The sequence below is a fragment of the Xiphophorus hellerii genome, chromosome 15, assembly GCF_003331165.1.
Source record: "Xiphophorus hellerii strain 12219 chromosome 15, Xiphophorus_hellerii-4.1, whole genome shotgun sequence".
Classification (NCBI taxonomy): domain Eukaryota; kingdom Metazoa; phylum Chordata; class Actinopteri; order Cyprinodontiformes; family Poeciliidae; genus Xiphophorus; species Xiphophorus hellerii.
Window position 1 is genome coordinate 24,764,131 of NC_045686.1, and position 22,137 is coordinate 24,786,267.

Here is a 22,137-nt window from a genome sequence, read left to right on the forward strand (position 1 = left end):
TTCATCTCTCTCTCATCTCAGTTCTGCTTAACTATTTATGCTTAGCTATAACCAGTAAACTCCACGCACAATGTTCACTCAAGTGGATGGGTGGTGAAGGGCATCTTTGTCGGATGCTCTGCTCCACAGCTGACACTTCGCTCTCCCAGCTGGAGAAGAGACAGGATGAGCAGCTTCCATGTTTGTAGGAATCATAAGTGAACACCTGATCCCTCTGAGTTCAGAGCATTAGCCTCATTATATCAGTGTGGATGAGGGGAGGGCGATATAGGACTCCGACTGGCCAGTTTAGGTTTAAAACACGTCATTGTCAAAGATCATTGTAAAAGAGAGCTAAATACAAGCATCGCAGTAAAAGTGAATCTAAAATGTAATGGAAATTATTTCAAAATGTAGACTAAAGCTTTGTTGGTTGATTTATCCTGTTTGCCATTGGAAATGAGCCAAAATAGGTTTTGTAAATAAGCAAGATGTTTTAAATGGAAATGAAATATTCACACCTCTTTAGAGGGAAGTGAGGGTTGTGGCATGGGCCCATTGCCTTCCTTTTTCTTTCACTAAAAATACAACGATAGAAACATGTTCTCCTCAGAAAATAAAAGCCAATCTTGACTTTCCCAAGAGCGACAGGGTTTTTTTTTCTTTAGAATTAATCTTTGATACTGCTGATTTGCTAACTGGGTCTGAACAGTGCAGAAAAACGTTAAAAATGAATTTCTGATCTTTTTTTATGGTCTTTTATTTCCGTATGTGGTACTGAATCGAACATGTATCCAACAGTGGCGTCGCATTTCTGCCGACTTTTACATCACTGACATGCATCATCATTCTGCACCAGAAGACGTAAATTTAGCAAAAGGTGGTAAATTTGAACGTAAACAATGGCTGGAAATTATAATTCTGAAATTATGAAAGAAGCACATCACAAAGCCTCCACTCCTAGTTTCAGCTATGCATCCAAATAGACTCCAGAAGGCCGTTGCTTTTAGATGTGAATTGAGCATCAAATGAAATCATTGCCAGGTGTGATTGACCCAATCATCGTCATTTACGGTTTCTCAACACCTGTTAAACCATCTGGACTTTTTTCATTCTACAAACTCCTACCTGTCTTTTGATTTGAACTCAATATATAAACAGCATGCTGCATGTCTTTCAAGATGGATTTTTTCAGGATCGTGAGACCAAAACAACATTCTCGGTAAATTAAATGCAGACTTAAAATACCACACTACAGTAACAATTTAAGCTCAAAACTGAAGATGGTTGTAGTTTTGCGACCCCAGGGGCTGACATATTTGAGATCTCCAGAAGTAGCTGATACCTGCAAGGCATGTTCAACGAGTGATGAGAAAACTACTCGGGATACACATCACTCAGGAGCTGTGTGCATTCCAATGAACCTGAGGAGCCAAGCTGTTGACCCCAGGTTGACCTCTTAGCAAAGGGTGATAAAATAACTTGGTTCTTCCAAAGATTTGTTTTCTGTAATTGCAAAGATCGTTATTGCTCTTGGGAGAACAGGTTAATAAGTATTCACCAAGGCCTCCTCCCTGAGCCATGTGAACAGGGAGGGCTTTCTTATTTTGAACTGAGATCAGACTTCCAGAAAGTTTGCACAAAAGCCCGTTGCCTAGCTGCAAAGTAAGGAGCCTCTCTGACCCTGCTGCGCCTGCTTTGTGAGGCATGTATGACTGAAGGGATTCTCTGCAGAATTGTGTGGAATGCTGTCAGCCAGAGAATTCGCTGCCTTACTTAATTGTATTCAGTTTTTAGCTGGCATGAGGGTGTCATTCAAGTGTAACCATGGTGCAAAGAAACTTATTTCGTACAAACAATTGACCTCTGACAGCAAAAGAACAGGGTCCTATTAGAGGCTTCATTTGATTCTCAGTTTGTTTTGTTTATTTTGAATATTTAGGAAAAGGTGATGTTTTAAATCTCACCAGACTCTGTTGTTTGTAGATGAATTTAGAGAAACTGAGATTTAAAGACTCTTTATTTGTGTCCTTTTTTGTTCGGTGTGTTTACTGGAGTTTGTAGGTGAACTACAGAAGAGTTAGAACATGTTAAGACCAGCTGAAACACATAGATTATGATATCACCTTTAAGTCTTCAATCTGGTGCATTAGCCTCAACAAGCCCTTTTTTTGAAGGACAGTTTTGTTTACAGAGACTTCATAATTCATTTTAATTGTTGTTTCTGTTGTTTTCTATATTTATTTTGGATATTCCAAATGTCTTCTAGTGCCAGTGTTTAAATGTTCATTAGAATTTAAAGTTTATTTATCTTTGAGGATGTGTTCTTGCATTTTTATGCCATTATTACTATCATATTACTTAAAAATGTTCTCAAATAAACAATACCATCGTTTATCGCAATAAGCTCTGGGACAATTTATCGTCCAGCAAAATTTGTTATTGTGACAGGCCTACTCATATTGATATATCTGATCCAAACATCAAATCCACACAGATACAAGGTGAACTGACATGACAGACACAATTATTTGCTATGTTTTAGATTTTATAGATTCATATCATTAGATCCCTTTTCTCTCTATCCATTTGGGATATAATCCATAAAGCAAACATGATGGATTATGTATAAAATCACATCACATTGCAAATAAACGTTACAAGAATGGATTCATAGTGGATTCTTTATTTTTTTGCATTCATCAGAAAGTTTCTTAAAGATAATCCATTTTGTCTGGATTTCGCCCTGCAGGGCCATGAGAGTGTGGTTCAGTCCTGCTGCTGAATGCCAGTCACTTCCCGGCTTTCTGAAATAAAATGTATATGCTGATATTTGGGGGACTATCATTACAGACTAATCTCTGGGAATTGTATGGAAATGTACATTGTCCCTCTGCTCCTGTTTCTGACTTATAATCTTGTGTACATGACTTTGTAAGGTGTCTGGAAGACAGAGGTCCAAAATATAGTTATCAGAAGGCAGTGCACTGTTTCTCGTTTTCCATTGCTACAGATCTACAGATGACCAATATTTCCTAATTGCATTTGTAATTTCCCTTCTCAGAAATGATGGTTAAAAATTTTTGTTTTCTTCTTCTTTATTGCTCCATTCTTCTAAAATTAACTTGACAATTATTGGGCTGAATGCGCTTCGTCTTTTTTTTTGCTGGAGCTGCAGTGTTGCGTTGGTTTCAACTTGGCTGCACTTTACTAATGTCAACAACTAATGGGATGTTAAGATCAAATAGTTGGTAAGACTTTATAAGCAGTTTGATACAGTAAGAATGAAACCATACACACATAAAGAGTATGTAATAACAGTATGTAATGTCTATGAAATGCTGTTTGTCTTCCTTTTATACTTTCCCTTCATTTTACTAATTTGTATTTGTGTCATTTCGTTTTGTCTTGTTGCCCCCCATGAACACGTGTCTTTGTTTTCTTTCTTTCTTCCCCTCTCATGTTTCTTCTACAACTCTAAATTTTGTTAGATATGCCCTGTTCTGTTCTTCCTTTCTGTTTGTCCAATTTTGGTTTAAATAAAAGTCACGTAGACATACATAAATTTAAATTCACAAATTTAAATTATGTAGGCTTACACAAACTAGGGTTAGGTTACACAAACACACACACATAGGTTAGGAACATAACAGGGTGAAATACACACACCTGCATTTCTGAGTCTGAATTTCGTACTACAAACAAGCAAGGTGGTATGACAATAAAAAATCCTTGAATGAAACACTTTTCATAGACTGTAAATTGTAAATAACTGCTAGATGCTGAAAGTTCCAGTTCTTATGGAGAAATTGGCAAAAATATTTATTCACAGGACATTTAAAGAACTTTTTAGAATTAAAATAAGCAAATATATCCTGGCGGAGATTTGAAGCTTCATCCCAAAAGAGTTAACCTGGTAGGGGCTCATTGCCCTTGTGTATAAATCTCAAAGACCCAATCAGACTTTAGAAATGTTCTAAATTCTCAAACTTGGTAACTTCAAATACTTGAAATATCAAGTTTGAGATTTTAGAAAATCTTCAAACTCTTCTTTTTATTGTTAAAAATGTCTACATTTCAATATGATTTGGTGTTTTTATCACTGTATGAGATGCTCTAGTTCTGGTCTGACCAAATCGGCCTCCTTTTTGTTGCTCTTTATGATTTTTTGGTCTGTCTCACATGATCCCAGAAGGACTGCAGATGGGTTTTACTAACTGAATAGCAAACGTGTCGGCCCCCTCTGTTTTCCTGTCGAAGCTGATGTGAGCAGAGCACACAGTGATTTTTGTGTATTTGTTTTCTTTGTCTGTGTTTCCCAGACTGTAGGTGTATGATGGCGTGCTGTCCTGGCCGAGTGGGCGACTTCTAGCAACAGGAATTCAGTGACACTGGCAGCCCCCCACCAGGCCATGCTGTATCCCTGTGTATTAACTAGATTACCAAGCAGCTTCACCTTCTCAACATTTCTCAGCATCTGGAACTCTATGTTCAAAGACAGCCGTATCACTCGCCCTGCTTCATGAGCCAGCAGGATGCAGCTGAGGTCCTCGCACTTTCCGAGCGCCTCCTCATAGCTTCACACAAGGGACAAGCCGACAATGTGGTTCAGCTTATCAACAAAGGTGCAAAAGTAGCCGTCACCAAGGTGAGATTTTCATTGAGACTGAGCTTCGAGAATATGTAATGCACAGGTGTTGTTTGTTTTCATTTTCTTTACTCTTTGCCTCATTACCAGTGAAAACAGAGTATCATCTGGTTGGTCAGGCAGATCTGTTCAGCAGCTCAGATCAACGAGTCCAAACATGTTTGTCAGATTTGAGTAGTTACTAAAACACGTTTCTTACATTTTGATGGCTTTGTTTACAGTCCTTCTTCAAGTCTTTCCATTTCTATTTATAATTTGATTTGTGTTGCTAGTGATCTCAAGAACATCATGTATAATTAGCAAGGGCACTTTGCATCCTACATTTACATTCAAACTGATTGTGAATGATTAATAGTTCAATCAATGACTTTGGTTATCAACCTCTCCTCTGAACCAGTCGATTCTGAGCTGAACTATACCAGCTTTAACAAATTCCCACACAATGCAGCTGAACAAACCAATATTGATGTGTAAGTTGTTGTGGGAGACAGTTTTCTGATACAACTGCAGTTTTCAACTGCGTAGAACCCACTAAAAAAGCACCAACAGATGAACCTGTTTATGTCAACAGGAAGTAGTTTCATTAACAGTACTTAAGCTTAAATGTGTTGCACAAATTCACCTAACTAGCAGTAGAGAGGTTCCTGGTTTCAGGTGCAGGCTGGTTGGGCATCAGGGAGTTTCTCTCCACTGATATTGCTGCCTCTCACTGAGCCACAGAGCCGACACTGAAGGGTTAGCTGGAGAGTTTCACGACTTCTTTCCCCAAAATGTTCACAAGTTGGGGACTCAGTGTATAAAGAACTTGAATGTATTCACTCTCTTAACAAGTAAAAATGTTCCAGATATTTTAGTGGAAGGAAAGTTGTACTGTGACTGGTCTCATTTTCTACATATCAAAAATACATTTAAAATAACTGAATACCACTAACCCTCTGAGCTGCATGTGTGTCCCACAATGCCTTGCTCCATTCCTTGATTATGGTCATCAGGGTGTCCCATCAGGAACACCATGATGTTTCCAAAAACAGAACTGAAGACGCTTTAGGTCAGATAGATGAGAAGTGATTAGATGTGAATGTGTGTGTGAATAGGAATGACTGATTTCATGTGAAACGTTTTTGAAGGTCCTGAAAAGCGCTATGTAAGTCTGACGCCACTTCATTGGCAACATGATGATTCTCTTTCAAATGTCTATTTAAGCTTTTTCTGTCTAGCATTAAGTATCACATAGTAAGCTCAAAAGAAAAGGGTTAAATTGTCACATGTTTGCTTGTTAGATTTTATTAATGATAAAATATAATGTTTCCCGAATGGACATTTATGGTGTTATTTTTATATTTTGTAGTATGAGGGAACTGTTTCATATTAGTCCTATTGGAATAAAACCAGCCATCTGAAACGAGAGCGGAGAGACTGTTGAAATCACTGTTTCAGACCATGTTGATGTGTGTTCATGTGATCATACATAAGGACTACAGCAATGTTAGATTTGTTGCTTTGCTCTGATGGATGTATTTTGACCAGTTGTATTTAGGCGTTTTGATAGAAAGCCATTACAAGAGCTTAATCCAGGCTAAAGAGGGCAGAGTTTCGTAAACATTGCTCTGTCCAGGAAAAAAGAATGCTGGGATAGATATTAGGTGGTTGCTATGGTGAACAGGTTTAGACTGAAAGAAAACAACAAATATTTAGCCCCCAGTTAGGCACTGGGATCTGTATGGTGGAAAAGATCCAATGAGCCATCTTGAGAGTCTGAAGTGAATTCACTTGTTATGTCATATAGCAGAAAAAAAAATCACATATAATGATATAAAACAGTTGAATATGCTGGGATTGTAGATTTACTGCATAGGCATTTTTAAGGTATTTTATATCTCAGATGAAGTAGACCAAGCAGTTTTGGAATCACTCAGTTGAGGAAAACCAACTATGGTTTTCCTTAAAATGAGTTTGTGTAATTCTATGAATGAGTGTGTATTTAAAAGAGAGGACTTGCAGACTTGACAAGTTGCTAATAGACAGAAAACATGGCCCCAAAAAGGCCTCTAACACCCTGGTACACCAAGAAAAACATTCTGGAGAAGGTCCTACAAAAACCTGACACACTACGCTTATTGATTATGGAAACTCTAGCTCTTTTTCAGATTTGATGGTCTCAAAGCATTTCCATCCAGGATACATAATTTGCTGACAGGTTATGTGCCAGCAAGTTATGTTGGCACATAGCACATCATCCAACTATGATGTAGATCATTTAAGTGATCCACATCACTTAAATGATGTGTGTGCTGTGTGGATGAGAGAATCCAACAGGCCAGCCTGAAGCAGAGGCCCGAGGTGGAGGCCTGCTGCTGGCCTGAGGCCTGCTGTAGCTCTGTCAGCGGCTTCATTCCAGCGAGGTCCAGTGTAACCCAATCTGCAGGCTGATGAATGTGGATCTGTGCCGCACCCAAACACAGCAGACCTCAACCTGGCAAGGTGTCTGGTGTTTAATCCCACACACAAAAAGGTTTGTGTGTGGGAAGATGTGTAATTAAATTGTGTGTAGTCATAATAATTACAGATTCATAGTAATCACCTGAAAGGAGTTGTTTGAAGTTTGAACAGTTGCCCACATGGTGGTATCCGGCAAGACTGTTTATCTTCATCCAGTTAGAATAAAGAATGCTAGACTGTGCTAAATATAGAAATTGTTTAAGAAAATATTCTAAATTAAACTATTTTGTCGCAACTAGGCCTGTCACAAGAAACAGTAATGAATTAATCGCATGGTAAATGAAAAAAACAAAACTCAATAATTTTTATTTGCTTGATTTATCGTTTTTCGCTTTTCTCTCTCTTTTAACCAAAAACTGATTGATAAACGTCTTCAGTCTGGTGCTTTGGTCTCAACTATACCTAAAGATATTTCAAATGTCTTCCAGTTCAAATGTTTAAATGTTCACTAGAATTTAAAGTTTATTGTCATTATTGCTATTATCTTAATTGAAAATGGTCTCAAAACAACAATATTATTGTTTATCGCAATAAGTTCTGGGACATTTTATCATCCAGTAAAGTTTGTTGTGACAGGCCTAGTTGGAACTATTATCTTGCTGTAAAAACTGTTTTTTTTTTCTCACTCCATGAGAGGATATTGCAGTGGCTGTAGTCTAAAGAGAGGAGGAGATCACTTAAGGAGACCGTTCTGTGTTTGGGTCGGAACCCAGAGAAAGATGGTGCAGACTGTTAGAGTTGAGATGGGTTTAAGATGGGCAGCTACAGCACGCTCAAGGATTTTGGACAGGAAGGGGAGGTTGAAGATGGGTCAGAAGTTTGCAAGATTATCAGTGTCAAGACCAGGTTTCTTCAGAAAGTAGGTGATGGTAGCTTGTTTGAGAGACTGTGGGACAGAAGCAGAGGTGAGGGAGGAGTTAATAATCTTTGTGATGAGGGAGGAGATGGTTGGGAGACAGCATTTTATGAGAGCGGAAGGGATGAGGTCCAAGGAGCAGGTAGGAGTTTTGATGTTTGACAGAAGTTCAGAAAATCATAACTATGACAAAAATATAAGTCTTTTTGTCATAGCTAACTTTCTAAATGAATTCTTATTCAGTTTTCATCTAGTTTTCAAAAGGAAAACGTAACTATAAGTAAAACAACCTCTGGCCATTTTGGTTTGGGTGGCTGTCCACAGACTCGTCTCCAGCAGGATGCTCATATCATTTTGTATTCTCTGTTTGGCTCACATGAACAGCTGTGCAGATTCCCCCCTTATCATAGGGCTTAGATTAAGGATTTGTTTGTTTCCCATGGATTCAGTGATGTGGTGCATTACGGTGTGTGACAGATTGTCTTGCCTTGTGCTACCAGAGGATCACAGCCCATTTTACAGCAATTTAGACATTTAGAGCCATCCAACCCTGTGAACTGTGTGTGGGACTCAACCCCTCAGTGAAGATGTGATGTCCTCTGCCTACAGCATCATGCATGCTTTTGTGTCCACAGTACGGCAGAAGCCCCCTACACCTGGCTGCCCACAAAGGTCACCTTGAGGTTGTCCGGATCCTTCTGAAAGCTGGATGCGATCTGGACATTCAAGATGATGTAAGTGGATTGAGTCAGCTATAATGACCATAGCTGTTTGTTATTTATTGTAATCAGCCACTTCCATTCCTAACTGATGATGGTTATGAGCAGCTGCTTCTTTTTTTGCTTTCAGATCCTTTTAAGTTGGAAAAATCATTTCAACTGTAAGTTAATTTGAACGCATTAATAACTGTAGACTAATGGCCTTCGGTAGCCTTGAATGGGACCCTCTGGAGTGCCCACTTGTGGGAGAGCCTACAGGATGCACGTCCATTTTCACAGACAGTGATAAGCCAGATCCTTGGCGTTGTCAAGTGAATTCACTGTGGTCAGTGAGCCCTGCAACTGGACGCAGTTCGTCCTCCAGGACATGGGGGAGCAGGACTTGCAGACTAAAACAGGAGGAAGAGGAAAAGGAGGAGGATCAGGGAAGAAGACAGTGGAGAAATATTGGGAGAGACACTGACGCATCAGAAAGAGTGAAGGAGGTTAGCCAAACCTAATTTTAATGAGCCGGTGGAACTCTGTGTCCCTTCAACCTTCCTTCCCTTAACAACCTCCAATCCTTCACTACTGGACCTGTGTCTGGCTCAGCTAAAGTCTAGCTTGGAATGACACTTTTCTCAGCTTTTCCCTCCCATTTTTCCTTTTTTCTCAGAGAAATCATGTGCGTTGATCTTTCTCTCAGTGCTCTTATGTCACATTTGACCTGCTCAGTGTCCCTCACTGCTAATCTGCTTGTAAGCAGCTATTCCCTTTATGGTTAAGTATAGGTGTAAGCTGAAGCTTTTTCCTGGAACTCTACAATCCAATATTGGGCATAATTATGTTCAAAGGAGCATATTCTTGTGGAGTATTGTTATTTGTGTCATTTTTTCACTGAGTAAGGCTGGTTTGTAACTAAAGAGCTTAAAGTTAGGGAAGCAGAATATGGTCAGTTGTCTGTATGTGTGCTTACAGTAGAATCAGGCTGTTCACATACTGTACATGCATTCCTGTGTTTGCAGTGTCACATTATTTATAATCAATAATGCTAAACCTTATACTGAGCTGTGCCTCAAGATGTGTATTTGTTCTGTAATATGTATTTCTCTGCCCACATCACATCACATTGGCTGTTGTTTATAATTTGATGATGTTCTCTCCAGTTGTAAAATCCATCTTTAAAGAGACATGAGACAACATTAACCAGACTTTTAAAAGTAGTTCTGTTCTTCTGTAATCACGTTTGTTCAAAAGTTTGCATGCAGCTTATTAAGGAGGTATGCAACGGAACAAAGTAAAATCCTAATTGTTGGAATGTCTTAATTTATAGGAAAGCATGGCATAATGTTATTATGGTTATGTTTTTTAAAGAGACAAAGAGCTACCAGGAAACATGAAGCACTGTGCTTTAGCATCAAAAACATGTCTGTTTTTAATACCAGCCCCTTGAAAATTACATTCCATTACCTGATCAGCATGTGTTTATTACACCATGCAGTCAACTGTAAAGGTCCCGACATGGAATATGGGTTTTGATCATCACCCACCAATCTGTCCTTGATACTCTTTGGGAAGTAGTAAAGAACCATAAGCTGTGTGAACTCTAAGAGGTGGAACACATCATCCTCCACAGACTGTTTCATCTGACAAGTCTGTTGGTCAGTAGAGTGCAGCAACAGTACTCACATTTATAACACTGAAGGCACATAGGCAGCACAGAGGAAGGCTGAAAGTCATAGCTCCATGTACTAGAAGTTCACACGGTGTGGGATCTCAGTGGATTACCTTGTATGATGCCAAAGAACAAAGTGATCCATGAAGTGGGACCTTGTGGTTCCATGTTCCATGCAGAACTGAAAGGAACTACCTTTAAGCCTGCTCTTCAGGCATGACATGTATTGTAGGTGCATGTAATTTTTTACATTTTACATCTTTCTAATAGACTTTTAACCTATCAACAGAAATACAGAGTGAACAAAGGAAAGCAATGCTGGATTTCTGCAAGATCCACAGAATCTCCATAATAGCCAAACCCCTTTTTTCCTTTCTACCCAGATTTCTGTTGTAGTTTGGCCTCATGAAACATTTTTCCTGCTAGCATTTTGCTTAGCCTCCTCTATAGCAGTCTTTCAATTTTCATGTTAAAGATGATATGTAGTTATGGAAAACCCTTTAAGGACAAGAGTCCTCAGATTTAAACCACAAATTGTCACTGTAGAGAATATAATATTTTTGCACAGCAGAAATGGAAGCAGAACAAGAGTTTTCTGGGAGAACTCAATACATATACAGTATATATAAACAAGTATAACATGTTTAATCCTATCTTTTCTTTTTCTATTTCTAGAGTTTTCTGTTGGTTTTTGAACCAACAGAAAGAGTGTTGTGTAAATTACCAAGCACTGTTAGATGAAATCAATCAAACAGGTTCATGTGCATATTGAGCACAATACAGAGAGCTTGTAAGACAATCAATTATGAAGCAGCTCTGAGTGAAAGCTCTGCCAGCCACAGTCAACACATGGGTTTTACACCAAGGACAAGGGATCCAAAACAAAGGAGAGATGGTCTGGCTCCCATGCAGCTTCAGGAAAACAACATCCAACCTTGTGTGTGTAACCCAAACAGGTTCATTTGGCGAGAGTTCACAAGCACATAATATAACATGATCAGCAGATGTTACCTTACATTTTCCACCACAAGAGTTAACTGGATGTGACTGCTTGTGCAGTTATGTTCAAGCTAAAGTTGATCATGGTGAAAATGTTTTCCAAAACAACAAATGAACTTGGAACAAACACATTCATTTGCCTTTTTAATTGGTAATTATTACCACTAGTTCAAAGTGCTAAATTACTAGCCCTAAACCAGTTACAAGCTGTGTTTTTATGATTTTGAGTTATTGTGATCCAGTGAATTAAACCTTTCCACTTGGGCCTTGAGGGACACAATGATTCTTCCGTACGCTGTGTGTCCTGCTGCAGCCTCAGGTGTTCCAGGCCCTTTAACAGCAAACTGTTAATATTAGTATATCTCTGTAGATTTAGGTATTTTGATCACTCTTTCTTTCTCACACCTCAATCATTTTGAACTACCAATAGGATACTTTTCTTTTTATGTGTTGTATCCAGCAACATAGTCTGGATACAACAAAGAAGATCATTCTAAAATAAATGGTTTTCTGAGTTTAAAAATGTGATCATATGTGACGTTTTTACTGGTCACTCTAGTGCTCTTCAAGTACCACAATTTACTGAGCAAACGTTTGTGTTATTTTGTATGACACCAACATTTAAACCTGATAGACCTGTGCTCATTTACTACTACTAAAGCATGATCCTTAAACATCCATTTGTTCATCTTTCTAATAATTAAAAAGTCTGAAGGTTTTATTGTTGTCAACAATGAAGGAGTTAACATTTTGACATTTTGAAATGGACTTCTGAAGCCTGGATAGACTGTGCCTCTCTACTTCAAACATTCTGCTTCGCTTTAACCACATTCTCTGTGATGTGATCTGAACACAAATACAGGATTATCTGATAATAACATGACATTAGAGGAGCTGCACTGCTGTGAGTTCTGGTTTTTAGATGTATCTGTGGAGAGCATCTTTGTAAGGAGTGGTCATTCAAATAAAGTTGGCTGATTTAATTACCGGTAGTCATATTATAAAAACTGTTGCTTCTAATTCTAACTACACAACATGAGTCTCTACTGTTGTTACTAATGTCTGGTGGTGTCAGAGGTTTCTCATTGCCGTGCCTGTGTCTGTGTGCAGGGGGAGCAGACAGCCTTACACCGTGCTGCCGTGGTGGGAAACGCTGACATTATCAGCGCACTCATCCAGGAAGGGTGTGCACTGGAGAGACAGGATAAGGTGTGAGTCAAAAGGCACACAAAGTCTCACACTCATTCACAACAACACACAGATGCTAACGGGACAGAGAGCCGTTCACGGTCAGCATCACTTGCTCCAGCTGAGTCGGTGTGAGGGAGTCTTTTCACCAAAATAAAAATAGCAATGATAAATTATAACCAGTAACTGTTTTGCTGTGTCTTTGTCCAGTCACTCCAAACTCAGTGCAAAGCTGAAACTGTAAAAAAATCTTGATTGTATTTCTGCTGACTTTCCCATTCACTAACCCTAACCCATTTGTGGTAGAGATCAGAGATGCTCTGTTCTTTAAACTAATCTTTGATTTATGCACAGCAGTTACAATCTAAAAAAAAAGAAGCTAAAATCCCTGCAGATCTTAAGGAAACATGTAATATTATCAGATGTTTCATGAATGAAGCTGAAGCCAGATCTCTCAGTAGAGCGTTGCATTGTATCTTTGAAACCCAAAATCTGCAAAAGCAAACAAAAAACAAAACAAAGATTTGTGAGCATCATATTTCTATTTGTGCTTTAGAAGCTTGTTGATGTCAAACATCCCAATACAAACTGTTTTTAAACTCTATCTATAACTTGACTGGGGAAGTTGCTCCATCTGCCTCCAGATATGATCCAAATTAGAAATCTGGAATTTACAAGCAACTACTGTTAAAAGTAGCTGAAATGAATTATGAAGTTATGCTTGACTGACAGAAACATAGTGCGCTGGATACATTTAGTCAGTATGAAATGTTTAGCAGCCCAATAATTACTATCTGCTCTGCACTGGTGACTCATGCCCTTTTTGTAAAACATGTCTAACTGTGTTTTTGCTGACTGTTTGTGGCAGAATGAGAACCTGAGGCTTTGACAGGATCAGTTAGTCGTGTCATTAGGCTTTATGGATTCTCATACTTTGTTTTCTTTATCAATTTCTGGCTAAAGCAAAGTTTGAAAATCATAACTGATTCATGCTTGGCAAAGTTATACATCAATTAGTGTTATGGAGGACTGCAACCTCCATAACACTGCCATGATCACGTTTGTCAGTCAGGCAAAGCAACAGGTGGAGGAGGGGGGATAAAACCATGGTAACGAGTTTATTTTAGAATCTGATCGAACTTTAATAGTTTATCACTATTGTCTGTGTGGATAATTCAAAAACAGATAGAAACAGGTAATAGTGCCTCTGAAGACTGAAGTTTTTTAAATGCAAAATGGCCTGTACTGGTGTAGCATTTGATCAAGACCCCAAAGTGCTTCACTCTTTATTCAGTCATTCACACACACATTCACACACTGATAGTGGCTAACTACTAAATAGTAACCATAGCTGCCCTGTGGCAGTCTGACAGACAGGAGGCTACCACCAGGCCCTCTGACCACCACATCATGGCTCTCTGTCACTGATGGCACCATCTGAGACTGCTGCAGAGGGCAGGTTAACGGTTGTAGTGAGGCTGGAGAAGACACTTTATCCAACCTCAAAGTATATATAATCCTACATTTTTGCTGTCAGTTCACATCCGTTTTCGTCCTGTGAGGAAGATTGTTGTAGAAAACAGTCACAGTGCAGAGTAGAGGGGTAGATGCCATGCTGGATGACATGATGGAGCGTATCTGTGCCTTTGAAATTGACGGGACAGGAACATTTTTATTTGTTTTCTCTGTAGTTTGTTTTAATTTTGTTAAACGGATCGAATTGTTGAGGAAATTTGTTGTGTGTTTTATAGGACAATATAGTTCCATGTTGTCATGGAGAAAATATCTGTAAAACATGGCAAAAAATCTGTATCATCAACATTTGAAAATTAATTTTAATGAACAATTTGGGGGTAAAAGAAGAAATTGAAATAATTAAGGCAGAATATACCTCAGTGTTTTCAAATAATTTATTAGAAATTTGGGCACTCACAAAATGACAGTGTTCATTGACTCAAATAAAATCTTCCACAGCAGGATAACAAACTGTGTTTGTGCAGAATATTAGCTTCTTTACTCCAGGTGTCTGACAGGGAAATATTGTAGCTCTTTTTCTTTAATTATGGTGATAATTACACAAGATGCTTCCTAGCTGTAAGGCCCTCAAGCGTTTTGACAGATGTCTGACCTTTCTAGAGTTCTCATAACCAAAATTTAAAGGGTCATTTAACTTCTAGATTCCAAAAAGATGACTTCCTGTGTGAGATGGGGGTTGAAATGAAATGTGCTTTTTGTGTTCCACACTGTCAGGATGGCAACACCGCTCTTCACGAGGTTTCCTGGCATGGATTCAGTCAGTGTGTGAAACTGCTGGTGAAGGCTGGAGCCAACGTTCATGGCAAAAATAAGGTATGTTATATTAGAGCATGTGAGGGCAATATAGCAGGGTTGCCCAGGTCCAGTCATCAAGATCTACCACCCTTTTACAACTTAACATGCATCCTAGTTCCAGTTAGACTGAGTCAGAAGTCTGACTTCCCTCACTAGCAGTAATTGAGCTCTGCAGAGGCTTGCTAATAGCCATTCATTTGATCATTTGATCTGTAACATATGAGAAAAGTAACAGATCATAGCAGATGATCTGTAACATCTGCTATGATTCAGGTGTGTTGGAGAAATAATGTGTCTAAAAGTTGCATGGTGTTAGCTCTAGAGGACTGGATGTGGAAACCCCTATGTAAGAGATGAAGGACCTGGCCAGATTACATGTACATGAGTTTGATCTGACATTTCTTTGACTTAATGAGTCTTTTATTCTGCTTTTGCACACCACAATAAACATTTAATGATTCTAGTACTTATAAGCTGAAACAAAAACAGCTACATGTCATCTCAGAAAGTGGAGTAGTCATTTTATAGATTACATATAGAGCAAAAATAGCTCTTATATTTTGCAAGTTTACTCATTATGGCATATAATGTCTCAGAAAATCATATCTCAGACCAGACTAATCAAGTTGGATGTTTTAAGCACCAATGTCAGGCTACTGAATAGTATGTTCATTTCTATGCACACCGTGGCATGGAGGGAATCAGTCTGTGGCTCTACATAGAAAATAACATTGCCAGATCTGTCATTCAACGTGAGGTGTTTTTATTTGATGTTAAATAAATAATGATGTCATATGTTTATTCATTTGGGTTATATTTGCTTGTAATTCATTGAATTTCAGGTCAATTTTTTCATATAAAGCCTAGTTTCTTTCTTTTGTAATTTCTATTCCCATTCACATGCACATTCACATGGTGACTACTGGATAGTAGCCTCAGCTGCCCCACAGGCCAGGCTGTCATGCATGGCGCCTCCACACCTATGTGTTTTGTCTAGAAGAGAGACATGGAGGAGAACCTGAAGTTATTGTCAGCAGTAGCTGATTTCTCCCTCCATGAAGGTATCACAGCTGTTACAGCTTTCTGTTGAACTTTAACAGCTGTCAGTTGTAGCTTCTATGAAAGAGTCAGAATTATTGCTGGAATAAAAGCAAACATTGGAGCGTAGTAGGATTATGTAACAGAGTAAGGAAAGTAGTCAGAACATGAAGAACCAAACAATTTGTTGTTTACGTCTGGTTACTTGAAATCTCTTTTCTGATTCAAAGGATTATTTTCGTAAAAATCAATATTTCACTGCTGTCTAATCTGTACTTCATGCCCGCATCCTGAATGTGTAGACATGTTGTTTATCAAACAGATTAATTTATACAGAAATGTATAAGGATTAAATGTGAGAGCCTGACAGATAAATATGCATGTATTAAATCAGAAGGAATATGTGAGCGAACTAGAACCCATTTCAGCACAGAAGCTATCTGAGGTGACAAACTGCTGCACAAATATGGCCTGCTTCCTATTTTTTTCCTTTTTCTTTTTTTTCTTCTACAGTAAGATCACAAAAATCCAAAAATGGTGTGTATGATAAATAAAAATAAAAGTCAGCATTAGCATATTCTGTGTTTGACTGTTTTCAGGCTGGGAACACAGCTCTCCACCTGGCCTGTCAGAACGGTCACACCCAGAGCTCCAAGGTTCTGCTGCTCGGTGGATCCCGACCTGACAGCCAAAACCATGTAGGTTTTCACTATGCTTCAGGGACAAGCATGTTTCACTGCCAACATTTTGGAAGTGAATGTAGAAACATTGTTTGTTTTTTTTCCCAGTATTTTTTGGCTCCACATGGGTCGCCACACCCAGTGTACAACCCAATGTTAACATTTTGAGGCAGTTCCTACAACTGGAAACTGCTTCAAAATGTTAACCAGGAATCATTCTAACTTTGAGCATTTGTCATGTGGATCTCTAAGAGTTCCAACTCCTTTGAAACATCCAGTTCTTTAATGGAAGCTAGAGTTTGTTAGGTCTTAGTTGATGACACACCAAGGCTTTGTGAAACAGATGTTTGTTTATTGAGCTCATGCCTTTGAAATGCAGTCTGACATCTGGTTCTGTGCTGGACTATTTCCATGTCTCCATCATCTCTTAATTTTGCTGCTCAATTATGGTAAAAAAAAAAAACCCCCAACATAATTCTGTGTTTTGGTCAATGTTAAAATCACCCATTTCTAACACAGTAACTCACTGAGTTTAGAAACCAACTCAGTGAGTTACTGTTGCTGTTAAAGAACAAAATGCAAGCTAGCTTGTGTAGCTTCTTGTGGAAGAATCCGTTTAATAAAAAAATTCTAATTCCATAGTTTTTGCGATCATTTAAAGCCTAAAATGTAAAATAAAAAAAATGCAAAACAAATTGCAAAGCCCTACTCTTTGTTATAAGAATATGTGGCACATTTTTTTCATAAGCAGGAAAGAGAACAAATTTGTTGTTGCACAATAAACTAAATGCCAGAAGAGCTTGTTATTGTCTTAGCAGCAGATGGCCACAGCTGCACCAAGAGCTCACAGTTTGAAGCTTCACTCGTGTGTAAACTCTCAGAGCAGCTTTTATCAGTGTTGACATCTTTCTACTTTTGGTTCCTAGCAAACATACAGTGGACCCCAACTAATGAGCCTCCTGTCCACATGTTCCCCTTCAAAATGTTCTTGGTTCCATCATTACAGCAGGTTATCCAGGTCCTGATGTAGGAATGCAGCCCCACACCATCATGCTACCACCACCATGTCTGGCTGTTGGAATGATGTTCTTTGTAAAAATGCATCTTTTTTTTTTTTTGCAAAGATCCACTTTTGTCTTGTCAGTTTTTACAATAATTTCCCAAAAGTCTCCTGGATCATAAAGCTATATTATCTTTGCAGAAATGCGGAGACATCTTCTCCTTTGTGTGATGTTTGAGTGAAGGCATGTGGAGCAGCTAAGATCAGCTAATGGTAATGCATAATAGACTGCTTTCAGTCTATTATGTAACGCTGCCATGTGGGCTTTTTGTATGCAAAGTGGGTCACTCTGAGCTGGTCATTTAGGTCCAATTTTAATGCTGAATATGGTTTTAATTAAAGCAGCATCTGAATCAGCCAGGATGGAGACTAATACCACATGTGAACAGGATCAAACACATCAAACCTTATTGAGAAATGTTTCTGTGGATATATTTACATTTGATAAAAATATATAGTACAATTTTGAAAAAAAACGTTATGGGTTTCATTTCATTATGAAATAAAACCCATGCATTAACAGTATAAAGGAGAAAATAAATGATCCAGTTATTGTTTGGACTCCATACAAATGAGTATTGTGGAAAGATTCCATTCAGTTGTTTAATTCCCACAGGCCTGCAGGAAACGGCATCAGCATTTTTCTGCTTATCAGTAGCATGAGAGGATGCAGGTGGCCTTGCTGAGCAGAATGCTGCAAACCACTGAGCATGCCATTCCACTCCTTTAACTTTGGCTCAACACAATGTAGTTTTACCACAGGTTTATCTGAAGTAGGTCCAGTCAAAGAGATTTATGCACACATAATCCAAATTAAATGTGTTTGTGCAATGTGGTCTAATCACATTTAGGTACTGAAGTAAGAATAGTTTTGAGTCTTACACTATAAGTAATGAAAGCTGTGACAGTGCTCTGTGGTAGTTTCTCTTTAGATGCAGCAGTGAGTGTCAGCCTCAGCTCGTGTTGGGTCTGGACAGAGACAGCAGGTTTCTCTTGGCCTTTCAAATATGAGTCGTTCTGGCTGCAATGGAGTTAAAATCCTATCACAATATCTTATGGTCCTTTTGTGTTAACGATTAAAATGGTAACTGTATGACTGTGACTTCATGGCACAAACACACTTAAGTTAAATCTGAAATCTCAAAGGAGTCTCAACCTCAAATCTCTGCTGCACACACTGATTACATTGATCACACATAGTAAGTGTGCAACTCAGTAGCAACAATCACTCTTCTTTATGTACCTGATATCCTGATGATACCTATTTAAATGCGTGTGTATTTTAAGAGCAGTAGATTTGTGTCCTAAGGACTTGACTTAGACTCCTGGTCTGACACTCAAGTCTTAGTAACTGACATTATCTCATGTTTTGAAGAATGAAAGAAAACTGGTATAGGAGCATGTTTTATTGTAAAAATGAACTTATTTATCAATGGCTCATAACAATCTGATGGTGGATTCTGCCAGAAAACTGAAAATGGATCATCATTGGGTGTTTAATGAACCAAAACAACTTCCCACTGCAGCGAAAATAGTCCCAGACATAGATCTTAGAAAACCTGTTTGTTGAGCTGAAGAAAGGATTACATAAGAGAGAGCAAAGTAAATGCAAAAATCAGTTTTCAAATAATAATTCATTTTTAAAGGAAAAGTTATCCCCTAAACCTTCGCTTGGATAGCCAAGCGAAGGACAACCATCAACTGATGTAATACAATGCCTGGTCATGAGTTCTTCATATGATTGTGCAGGAATTTTGCGTCTTATTGTTGCGTTGTGTGTGTGTGGGAGGAACGAGTTGGGGGGGGGGGGGGGGGGGGGGTTTGGAGGCAAGTGGTGTTTTAAGTATTGATCAACCTTTTATACTGAAACAAATCAAGATGCAGCAGGATCTGGTTGGTTTGAATCGTTCTTTTCATAATGAATGAATGAATTCATTGCAAATGGATAATCTGAAATAATTTGAAAACTGTTGTATGTGTTTAGGTAAGTTTTATCTGATACTTATATTTGTTTGATGATCAAAAACATTTCAGTGTGACAAAAAATAAAATAGCAGAAATCTTAAAGCGGCAAACTCTTTTTCACAACTGTTTGTATGATATTACATACTAGGGGTTTAACGGTACAAGCCAAACATTTCTGATAAAAGTACGGACATGAAGGGAATGAATACAGCGTTGTTTTATATCAGGAAACATTCACAATATTTATGTGCTGAACAAAGTACATAAATGAAACGTTGTGTAGTGCATTAATCACACCAGCCCAGGACCTCCACATCCTAATGTTCATCTCCAGGATCGATGGAAAATATTTTGGATCGTTGAGTTCAGCTCATTAAAAATGGGAGCAAAAACAAAAGTGTTGCATTTCTATTTTTGTTTGGTTTATTTGGGAATATTATGGTTTCTTGAGCACCTGCAGTGAAAAAAAAGTGTTTTAAAAATGTAAAAATAAAAAAAAATGTTTAGAGTATTTTAATAAGTTCTGTTGGTAATGTCCCTCCTGTTTTACACATATCTGAGTTCATGAACTTGTATTTTGTCCCCAGGCAGGCGACACCTGTCTGCATGTGGCAGCTCGGTATAATCACGTGGCTATGCTGCGCATCCTGCTGGGAGCCTTTTGTTCAGTGTCAGAGAAGAACATGGTGAGTCAGTTCAGTAAAAACTAGGGAAAATTTCAAAGCTTTTTCTTTTTTTGGGGAAAAACATGTGATATCTGCTAATGGCAAAAGTGGCCAGAATCCCACCTACTCTGTTTTTAACCATATTATTATGATCGATAAATCAGGAAAATTACAAATCTTTTAAAACATAAATCAAGGTCAGGTGTGCCTCTTAAATTTTATCTGCAAAATACTGTAAGTCATTTAGTTTCTGTTAATATTACATAAATCTAAACTATTAAAAACAAAACTAGTCCAAAACAAAGAAAGTTAAGGCTTTCTAGAGGCCTGTATTCTTTAGCAGGAAGATGGACAGACCCAGGAATCAGACGTGTGTATGTGGGACACTTGCTCTACCACTGAGCCACCCAGGTTTCCTCAGAGTTGTTGTAAATCCTGGTGTCAGGAAGGATCTCCTGCAGCAGTCAGTATTGCAGCAGCTCTGAAGAAGCATCTGGCTTAAAACATTCTGTTGTTCCATAACAGACTCATGTAGATGATGATCTGTGTTTGTACGTACCCATTATTGGACAAAGAAGGTTTTTCAGAGCGTTGCCAGAATAGAAGCAGGTTTCCTCAGCAGCTCTTTCAGCTTCTTTAAGTCACTGGTTCACCAGCAGATTATGGCACATAAGATTACACTTACACCTGCTGCAATAAGCAATTAATTAATTAATCACATGATAAATTAAAATGAGTTTGATCGTTTCTATTCTGATGATCATTTTTACCTATTTTATTTATGGTTTAGATTGTGTGTAGTTTTTATTTCTGTTTTATTTATTTATTTTGTTTGTTTAAAATATTTTCCAGCAAGAAAATTGGTGTTAATTATCATTAATTATATTAATTATCATTTATAAAATGACTGTTTATTGGTCTTTGAAGGAACGACTTGCATTACTTTGCCATTATCAGTATATTACTTGAGAATGGTCTCAAAACGACAATACTATGATTTATCGCAATAATTACTGGGACAATTTATCGTCCAGCAAAATTGATCATTGTGACAGGCCAGTTGCATTCTCCATAAGACATAAGATACATAAGATATGTTGTTCCTAAACCAAATCTGCACACTCAGAGCCTACCTGTCAAATGTCTAACCTAACCCTGAATCCCAACAACTTTATGCATATTAATCCGTTTGTTTGTCCTGCAGGTTGGAGACACACCACTCCATGTAGCAGCTGCCCTGAACCACAAGAAGACTGTTCGTGTGTTACTGGAGGCTGGAGCAGACAGTCATATTCAAAACAATGTGGGTTCTTTTTACTGATTATCTACTGATTCCACTACTTTTACACCGCAAAGCAGTGGAACCTGTTTTTACTGTAATGGGCGTTAAAATAAAACTTAAACAGTAATGAACAAAAGCCATCTAGTTGGTTCTGTCTCTTTAAATACTGCAAAAATAAATACCCTCTCCAATAAATAAATATTCAACATAACCAAACACTTACTTCATGAGAATCTGTCCCAAGATCTTTTCTCAAAATGCTTCACCTAAGCATTTTGAACTACATTCACTTTACCAACAGACTAGTTGATATTTGCTTTTTAATTTTTTGCAATGTGAGGTCTTGGAAAAAGTGAAATTAGTCTTATCAGATATATTATTTGAGTCTGCATTCTGGCAGGCAGATTTCAGTGAAACTGTCAAATTGATTTCACTGTTACTGTTGATGTTATTTGACAAAACCCAGAACTTTGACAGACAAAATAGTTGCTCATATAGATTAAAAATAACAACTTTTGTGCTGCTCTGTCAGCTATACGCATCTTTATCAGATGAGGAACTGATTCATTCTAGA

At 38.2% G+C, this 22,137-nt stretch overlaps 1 protein-coding gene across 4 annotated transcripts in view; it reads left to right on the forward strand.

Annotated features, from left to right (window-relative positions):
- The window catches only part of ankrd6b (ankyrin repeat domain 6b), a 39,370-nt gene that overhangs the window by 1,826 nt on the left and 15,407 nt on the right, over positions 1 to 22,137 (forward strand). For 2 of the 4 annotated variants that reach the window (XM_032584405.1, XM_032584408.1), the window contains exons 1-7: positions 8,616 to 8,716; positions 8,832 to 9,186; positions 12,465 to 12,563; positions 14,793 to 14,891; positions 16,511 to 16,609; positions 20,204 to 20,302; positions 21,486 to 21,584. In XM_032584405.1, the coding sequence (XP_032440296.1) occupies positions 8,899 to 9,186; positions 12,465 to 12,563; positions 14,793 to 14,891; positions 16,511 to 16,609; positions 20,204 to 20,302; positions 21,486 to 21,584 (783 nt within the window). In that variant the 5' untranslated portion in view covers positions 8,616 to 8,716; positions 8,832 to 8,898. Of the gene's footprint in view, positions 1 to 4,301; positions 4,628 to 8,615; positions 8,717 to 8,831; positions 9,187 to 12,464; positions 12,564 to 14,792; positions 14,892 to 16,510; positions 16,610 to 20,203; positions 20,303 to 21,485; positions 21,585 to 22,137 lie in introns of those variants that run through there. The other 2 variants (XM_032584407.1, XM_032584406.1) reach the window with 2 other exon arrangements.